Source organism: Nematolebias whitei, chromosome 2 (assembly GCF_014905685.2).
Source record: "Nematolebias whitei isolate Nwh7 chromosome 2, NemWhi1, whole genome shotgun sequence".
Lineage (NCBI taxonomy): Eukaryota > Metazoa > Chordata > Actinopteri > Cyprinodontiformes > Rivulidae > Nematolebias > Nematolebias whitei.
In genome coordinates this window covers 13011014-13019798 of record NC_056499.1, presented here as the reverse complement: position 1 = coordinate 13019798, position 8785 = coordinate 13011014, and the positions used below count along the sequence as shown (strand labels likewise).

The 8785-nt window shown below is 43.6% G+C and overlaps 1 protein-coding gene across 1 annotated transcript in view; it reads left to right on the top strand.

Annotated features, from left to right (window-relative positions):
- The first annotated feature begins 806 nt into the window (after positions 1-806).
- The window catches only part of scml2 (Scm polycomb group protein like 2), a 28184-nt gene continuing 20205 nt past the window's right edge, over positions 807-8785 (top strand). Inside the window, exons 1-6 of the mRNA XM_037690258.1 lie at positions 807-830; positions 984-1052; positions 1781-1851; positions 2734-2968; positions 4303-4391; positions 5651-5894. Of these exons, the coding sequence (XP_037546186.1) occupies positions 809-830; positions 984-1052; positions 1781-1851; positions 2734-2968; positions 4303-4391; positions 5651-5894 (730 nt within the window). The 5' untranslated portion in view covers positions 807-808. The remainder of the gene's footprint in view (positions 831-983; positions 1053-1780; positions 1852-2733; positions 2969-4302; positions 4392-5650; positions 5895-8785) is intronic.

Sequence of the window (8785 nt, the reverse complement as noted above, 5' to 3'; positions counted from 1 at the left end):
TCACATCCTCACGTCCTCACATCTTCACTTCCTCACATCCTCATATCCTAATGGCTTTTTTGGGAGTCTTTATGGCTCCTTCTTGTCTAAGAGACAGCAGGTCTTCAGAGGACTCTATTCAGGGACAGCAGGTCTTCAGAGGACTCTTCCGATCTCTCCTCAAGGTCCTCCTGGTCCTGAAGGCAGTCTAACGTGCACGTTTTCGACTGTGGGAGAAAACCCACGAGAAGATTCTAACTCCACACAGAAAGAGCCCGGTCCAACCCGGGGACTGAACCCAGGACCTTCTTGCTGTGAGGTAACAGTTATAACCACTGAGCCATCATTCTGCCCTCGGTTTGACCCCTCCCCTGAGACCTGTTGACCCTGGAAGACCCTACCAGAGGCTGACCTGACACCCCCCCCCCCCCCCCCCGACAACAGAGCCCTCAGATCCCTCCTACATGTTCAGGTGGTGATCCTGTGGAGAGGCTGAGGAGGTTCATCTGGACACCTCCCTGTGGAGGTTTTCTGGGCTCTGGGCTGGTGAATAGTCCTGCTCTGGAGGGATTATACATCCTCTCTGGTCTGGGAACACCTTCAGGGCCCCTCAGCAGGAGCTGGGGAGAGTCTCTGAGGAGACGGAGGTCTGGGTTTGTCTTCTGGACCTGACCACAGATCAGAAGATTTGTTTGGATCAGTTTACAGTCGAGTTCTGAGCTCTCTAGATTAATAGAGTCAGTGTTTAATGACTTCACATAATGTGAACATGTAAATGTTTTGTTTCTTCTCAGCGTCTCGTCAGGCACCTCCTTCTCTGCTGAGGATCATGGGTCGAACTCCTCCGAGAGGTAAACCCGCCGCTCCGTAGCTGCAACTCCACCTGGAGTCACGACGACGAGCCTCACTGCTCAAAACGTTTGAAGTTTCCTTTAGCTGCTGCAGGTTTGGTGCCTTCAGTCTGTCAGAGTGGAACTGAGTCCTGGTCCTGGTTCTGCTTTCAGATCCAAAGGAGGAGAAGAAGGAGAGACGGAGCAGCATCTCAGCAGGCTCTGCCCTCGACAAGTCCAGCGGTTGGTTTTTCTTCTACTCCCCACCGAGCCTTTAAACCTTTGAATGTTTTGTACGGATGATTTGTTTAAAGGTTTAAAGTCATACTTTAAAGTTAAATTTAAAGACGACTCAGTTCTGCTCAGTCAGGATATTCAGAACAAACCCAGAAAACAGAACTTCAATTAAAAGTTTGGTGCAGGGTTATTCAACTGGTGGCCCGGGGGCCAAATCAGGCTCGCAGGTGAGCTCAGTTCGGCCCACCAATGGGTTCATTTTTAAATAAAATTAGATTTTAAACAGTAAAACAAACTTATTTAATGACAGTAACTGCTGGATGTCCGGCCCCTGAGCTCTTGGTTTTCAGTAGCTGTGGCCCCCTGAGCACTTAAGTTTTATAGCTCTGGTTTAGTGTTTCTTGAATGCATGTCGCCCGCTGTTTTGCTAAAACTGTAAAAATGACCCTCATCATGACCTGTTAGCCCTCAGAGCATGTGTTAGCGATGACTCTCAGCTACTCCCACACCACGTTTTAGCTGAACATCTGTAGAACTGCCTGAGTCAGAACCATTCATGTGTTGGCTAGGTTTAGTTAGCTGCGGCGGCCATCTTGAGTCAGGGTGTTGATATACAGCCAGTGCTTACCAGCACTTTCTGTGAGTTTCAAGTTGAGATATTTTGCTAACACGGAGGACTTTGGGCCCAGTGAAGTGTTGGTGAACGTTGATTTTTTTCTTGGTTCTGCTGACAGAACCGTTCAGCTGGGAGGAATATCTGAGAGAGACGTCGTCCACCGCCGCCTCGCCGGCTTGCTTCAGACAGGTATCTTCACTCTCAAACACTTTATATGATTTCTCGCCTCCCGGTTCTTTTCAGGTTGTTTTTATTTGCCTCGTGCCTGTAACGTTGTTTTTCTGCTGTTTGAAGGACACTTTAGAGTTTGTTACATATTCTGGTGTAGCCTCCGTCCGTCTGTCTGTAAGTTTTCTCTTACATTATTTCAGTATTTGTCCCGAGCAGCGACGACGTCCAACATTTTAATACAAACGAGAAGCTTTGGACAGGGCTCCAGGTTTTTCTCTGTTGTCCCTTTTTGACTGGCCGACCACCCCACCTCCAGCCCGACCTGGTTCCTGGTGGAGGGGGAGGTTTAAAAAAAGAGGTGCAAACTCGGTGAGGGTGAGCTGAAAGTGAGCAGACGTTCTGGGGATTTAAGATGTTTTGGTGCTCTGCGCCAGTGGGCCTCTGCTCTTAGACTATATATATATATATATATATATATATATATATATACACACACACACACACACACACACACACACACATGCATCATCACTAGACAGAGTGTCACATGCACTGTTCACCCCCAGCTTCAAGATCACAAATCAAGGCCAAAGGTTCTACAAGGCTTTTTCTTGCTACACCGGCGTATGATGCTTTGTGTGCGGTACCGTTGGTTCTTAATGTTCGAACACCAGCTGCTGTTTTTATCTCGCTCCATCTTCCTCCAGAAACCATCAGATTTGGACAGAAAGGAGGTAGATTATGGTTCCTGTGAATTAGATTATTCTGGTTCCATGAATGTGGGCTTGAAGTAGCCCGAGCTTTTAATTTAAAACCGTTAACTTTGTTTTTTGATAAAAATGTATCTTCTGAGTGTCATTAACAGTTGACAAGGGGACAACTCAACATGTCTCCCTGCAGTCCAGAGTCCCTCCCTCCAATGAGTTTAAATCAGGCATGAAGCTTGAGGCTCGAGACCCTCGTAACTCCAACTCCGTCTGCGTCGCCACGGTGATGGGCATGATGGGTACCCGCCTGCGCCTGCGTCTGGACGGCAGCGACAACACCAACGACTTCTGGCGGCTCGTGGACTCTTCGGACATCCAGCCAATAGGAAGCTGCGAGCGGAGCGGGGACATGCTGCAGCCGCCGCTGGGTGGGTGTCCTCGTTGGCAGCTCGAGGTTTGGGCTTTATCGTGAACTTTGTGACAACGAGTGAAATAACGGAGCACTCTTTGACCTTTGTTCACTTCTTTGTCCTTTTTATTGTCCAACCAGACTGTCTTCACAGTAAAGGTTTGGACTCAGAGCAGGACAACGACATCAGAACAGTTTTATCATTACAGTGACCCAAACCAGAGAATAGAACAAAAACCCGCAGCTGTGGGTTTACACTTTTTAAAGAGGTTTTTATTGTAGTCCAAACTCCAGCTTGTTGAACTTCAGATGAATGAAGACAGATCAGTGACGGGACAAAGTCCAGCCTGCCAGTTCTGAGGGTTTAGAACATAAAACACCAGATCAGGCTCTAAAACGGTTCTGCTTGGACCTGAAGTGAACAAAAACTGGTTCCACTGAGTCATTATTTATTCAACAGAACCTGATTCCAGGTCCTGATCCAGAACCTCCTTCAGCAGCAGAACCCCCAGTGGTTCTCTGTTTGTCTCTCATGGTTCAGTGAGTTCTGGTCCACTCTTCTTTCCATCATTGAGGGTTCTGCTCATCTCTCTGAAGGTCCATCACAGCATGTCTGTCAGGTTCAGGTTCTGGACTCTGACTGAACCTGGACCATTGGTTCTGTTCTTTCTGACCAATTCTGTTTTAGATCAGATGCTGTGTTTGGGATTATGGACCCAATTTGGATCCAGTTTGGTCCAACATTCAGCTGTTGGACTCCAGAACCCTTTGGTCTCCAGAGGAGTTCTGGTCCACTCAGTGACTGAAGTAGCCCAAACCATCAGCCCTCCACCACCATGCTGACAACTGAGAGGAGCTGTTTGCTGCTGTGCATTCTGGGCAAACATCTGGTCTGGTTCTGATCCTGAAGTCTTGTGGTTCCTTCAGATGAAACTTTCCAAACCTAAGTCGAGCTGCCATGTTGTTTTTAGAGAGAAGAGGTCATGACCTTTGACCTGCTGACTGAGGCCTGTAGAGTCACTGCATGGTCTGACCTTCAGGGTGAATCAGTTGTCTGAAATGTGAATCATCTTCCTCTCTGCAGAACGATGGACTCTAAATGACTTTGACCCTTCCCAGATTGACAGACAGCCATGGCTGCTACTCCGAGGTCATTGCTCATGTCTTTCCGTCTTGGTGTTGTGTTCACACACACCTGGATGGTCCAGATCAGCAGAACCTCCTGATTATGAGCTCCTGGACCTCTGAGGTCCTGTGGGAGCAGCAGGACTGGAGCCAGTTTTTCTCACCCATCTTTAAAAATGAAACATGAAAAACGTAAATCAGCTGACTGACCTCCATATTTGTGTCCAGGTTTCAGGATGAACGCCTCCTCGTGGCCCACGTTCCTCCAGCGGACCCTCAGTGGGGCAGAGATCGCCCCTGCCTCTGCTTTCAAGAAGGTAAAGACCCCTGAAAAAAACAAAATAAACAAATAAATTTGGGATTAAATAATCTCACGCTGGATAATTCAGACGTGTTTTATCTGGCGGGTAAATCAAAACGAAGCAACTCTGTTTAAGAGTCACAAGGTCTCAGTGATTCTTTTTATTTAAAAAAAAATCCTGTTTTATTTAATTTTTCTGTAACAATTACAGAAATAAAAGTGATACAACCATGATTGTCAAAATAAAAGCCTCATCAGCAGAACTATAACCATTACTGTCAGAATTAAAGCTCTTTAGCTGATCCAAAACTTAACTGTTAAATTAAAAGCCTCGTCCAGGGAACCAAACCTCGAGTGTAAAAATAAAAGCCTCTTTAGCAGAACCGTCATCATGACTGTCAAAATAAAAGCCTCATCAGAAGAACTAAACCCTAACTGTCAAAATAAAAGCCTCTTTAGCAGAACCGTAACCATGAATGTCAGAATAAAAGCCTCATCAGCAGAACCATCATCGTGTCTGTCAAAATAAAGCCTCATAAGAACCATAACCTTTACAGTCTGAATAAAAACCTCAGCAGATCCAAAACATGACTTTCAAAATAAAAGCCTCATCAGGAGAACCAAACCCTGACTGTCAAAATAAATGTCTCTTTAGCAGACTCGTCATCATGACTGTCAAAATAAAAGCCTAGTCAGGAGAACCAAACCCTGACTTCAAAATTAAAAGCCTCTTTAGCAGAATCATCATCATGGCTGTCAAAATAAAAGCCTCATCAGCAGAACTATAACCATTACATTACTGTCAGAATAAAAGTCTCATTGGGAGAACCAAACACTGTCAAAATAAAAGTCTCTTTAGCAAAACTTTAACCATGAATGTCAGAATAAAAGCTTAATCATCACGACTGTAACAATGACTGTCAAAATTAAAGCCTCATCAGCAGAACGGTCATCATGACTGTCAAAATAAGAGCTCATCAGTCAAATTAATTTAATTGAACTCAGAACTCGAAGATTTTTATCAAACAACTAAAATATATTATTTTAATCATATAGTTTGAAAATCAGACGTTTAGTTTTATTTTTGTTTATTTTATTTTGTCATTTCATTTTTTTGTTTTATGGTTTTTGGCTCAAATCTTATTTCTGTTTTATTTGATAAAGACAAAGTTTCGGCCTCGTTAATGAAGTTTATTTTGACACAATATAACTTTTCAAAGTAATGGCATGTTTGTCATTAAAGCTGATGGAGGTCAAACATTCTGGATGTTTCAGGAACCTCCCAGTCCCGTTCAGAACTTCTTCCAGCCCGGCATGAAGCTGGAGGCGGTGGACCGGAAGAACCCCTACCTGATCTGTCCCGCCACGGTGGGGGAGGTCCGAGGTCCTGAGGTCTTCGTCACGTTCGACGGCTGGAGGGGCGCCTTCGACTACCGGTGCCGCTTCGACTCCAGAGACATCTTCCCGGTGGGCTGGTGCTCGCTGACCGGACACAGCCTGCAGCCGCCGGGGAACTTCTGTAAGAACTTTCACGTTTTCTTCCATCGTTTCACGGACAAAACAGAACAACGTACGTTTAGCTGGGCCTCGGCTCGGATCAGCACGCTTCAGAACTTTACGCCAAAACATTGAGTTTTGAATCCAGATGAGTTTCATCTGCCTGGCAGATCAAAAACAAACACAAAACATACAAATGAAGAAAAAAAAAGAGAGAAATGTTTCCTGCCAAAATACAAATGATTTCAGCTGAAAGCAGCTAAAATGGTTTCATCACTAAACTCAGTGGAATTTGAACAGCTGACGTTTGCAGAAAGCAGCAGAAAAACAGACGAAATGTGTAGAAAATGATGAAAACAGCTGAAAAGCAGAATTAGCAAATTAGCAGAATACCTAAAAAAAAGTAGCTGAAAATAGCAGAAAAAGGTGAACTTAGCAGGGGAAAAAAAGCTGAAAGGAGCTGCATGAAGTTGAAGGAAGCTGAAAATAGCAGAACAAGCTAAAGAAAAGTTTAAATGGATGGAGATTTGGAATAGATTACAAAATATCTGAAATAAGCAGAAAAGAGCATAAAGTAGCTGAATACAAGCTGAAATGAGCAGTGACAGGTTGTAAACAGCTAAAGGGTTTGAAGGATGTATTCATTTTCATTGAGGAAAACATGGCCGACAAAGCTAAATATCCATAAAGTAAAAACTGCACAAACAGCAGAAGTCCCAGCAGGAATGTCCTGAATGAGCCGAAGGTTTTGGGACATGACTCATTCCGAGTTGAAAAACGTTTCTGTCCGTGGGGCTGAGCTGCTCTCGTTTCACACTGACTCGTTTCTGAGTTTTATTTTTATGAAAATCCTCAAAGGTCATAAACAAACTGCACACATGGACGGATGATGGGACGTCTCTGTCCATCGATGGACAGTTAGGGTCTAAACTGATCATCCTTTACCATAAAATGTCAAACATCTGGACACACCACGAGTCAAGGACGGTCCTTACTGATTTCAAGGTCATGGGGTCAAGGTCACAGGTGACTTCTGATTTAAAACCTCCTCTCTCCTCCTGCTTGATATCCCAGGAACATAAAAAGTCTTTGCCCATTAGATTGTCCCAATCTGTCCATCCATAGGACTGTCCACAGTATGATGTCCAAATGGGACTCCACAGATGTTTAGGTTAGAAAATGTCTTCAGACCATTTATTTTAGTTGCTGTTGCCTCTCAGCGAGAAGGTCGCCAGAATAAATCCCATCTGGAGCCCTTTCTAACTTGTCCATAGGTGTGCATGGTTGGTTGTCTCATTTGTCTCTACATGTCCCTGTGACTGACCTGTCCAAGTGTCCCCGTGATGGACTGTTGTCCTGTCCATGTGTCCCCATGATGGACTGGAGACCTGTCCATGTGTCCCTGTGATGTTCTGTCCTGTCCGAGTGTCCACCACTAGAGGGTAGCAGAGCTTCAACTTGATATTTGAACTCTAATGAAAAAAAAAAAGAAAGAAGGTGAATGAGTGAGAAGAGCTTCTTGTGTTTTCTCCCTATAATTACCCACAATCCTCTATGGGTTTTTTTTACTTCAAAGAACATGGAGCAATGGTGATGCTTTGTTTGGAGATTCGTGTGTGTGTGTGTGTGTGTGCAGAGTTGTCCCTATGTTGTATACATGTATCATTTTCACATATTTAACTGCTTTAGTGTAAATATCATCTTAACAAATGGCTTCTTTCATTTGGCCCATAACAATAGCTGTTGGACCGAACAACTCAGCCGAAAATGATTTTAGTTTAAAACGCTGACATGAAAGTTGGTGGGTGATAGGCATCTCCTTGAGGAATGCTGGGCCCTCAGTTACGTCAGACACGGACTTGTTTCATGGAGTTGAAGTTGGACCAACTATAACGTTATTTACTGCGAGTTCACAGAACCTCAATTCAATTCAAGCTCAATTCATTTTCTATGAGGAAAAAAAGGAAGAAAAGGCTAAATATTTCAAAAAGCTAAAGTTGCACCAATACCAGAAGTCATAGCAGGATAGGTTTGGGTACTGTACTGTTTATTGCATTTATGATTCAGTGCAACAAAATAAACCAATTTAAAGATAATGGATCATTGTAATAATTGTTTTATTTATATAGGGGGGCACCGTAGAGTTGCACTCAGGTTCAAATACTCCGACCCGGCCCCAGCCCATAGCCATCATCTCCAAACTCCACCCGATCTGACAAATTAACAGTAATTACAGGTCCAAACACAGAAAAAAAAACAACATTTTAAATTAAGCTTATACCACCGACTATTATTAACGGTTAGAAATGACAGCTTTATTCTGGCCAATCACCGATCTAAAAAAAAGTCTGATCTGCCGATTCTGATTTTGGCCGATACCGATTTTGTTTTATAAGCGACACTGTCAGGTGTTATAAGGTCACAATGCACCTTCAATTTTCCAATATTATTTTATTGAAAAATATACACTTGATCAATATTCTAGAAACAATATAAACTTGTAACTGGCCATGAGGTAGTGCTCTGAAATTTAAATGAAGTTTAGACGATTGTTGTTAAAACTACAAAAAAAATCTGTAAAATCGGTTTCTCGTGTACCGGTAATTATCAACCGATTGCCAATCACCCAAAATTAAGGAAATCGGGGCCGATAAATCAGACGACCGATTTATTGGTGCACTCCTAATAATGACTTTAATAGCTGGATGTCCGGCCCCTGAGCTGCTGGCTTTCAGAAACTGTGACCCCCTGAGCAGTTTAGTTGAAAAGCCCTGAATTATGATGATTTTGACTGTTTATGATGTTTCTGACTGTTTATGATGTGTCTGACTGTTTAAAATGTTTCTAACTGTTTATGGTGTTCCTGACTGTTGATGGTGTTCCTGACTGTTGATGGTGTTTCTGACTGTTTAC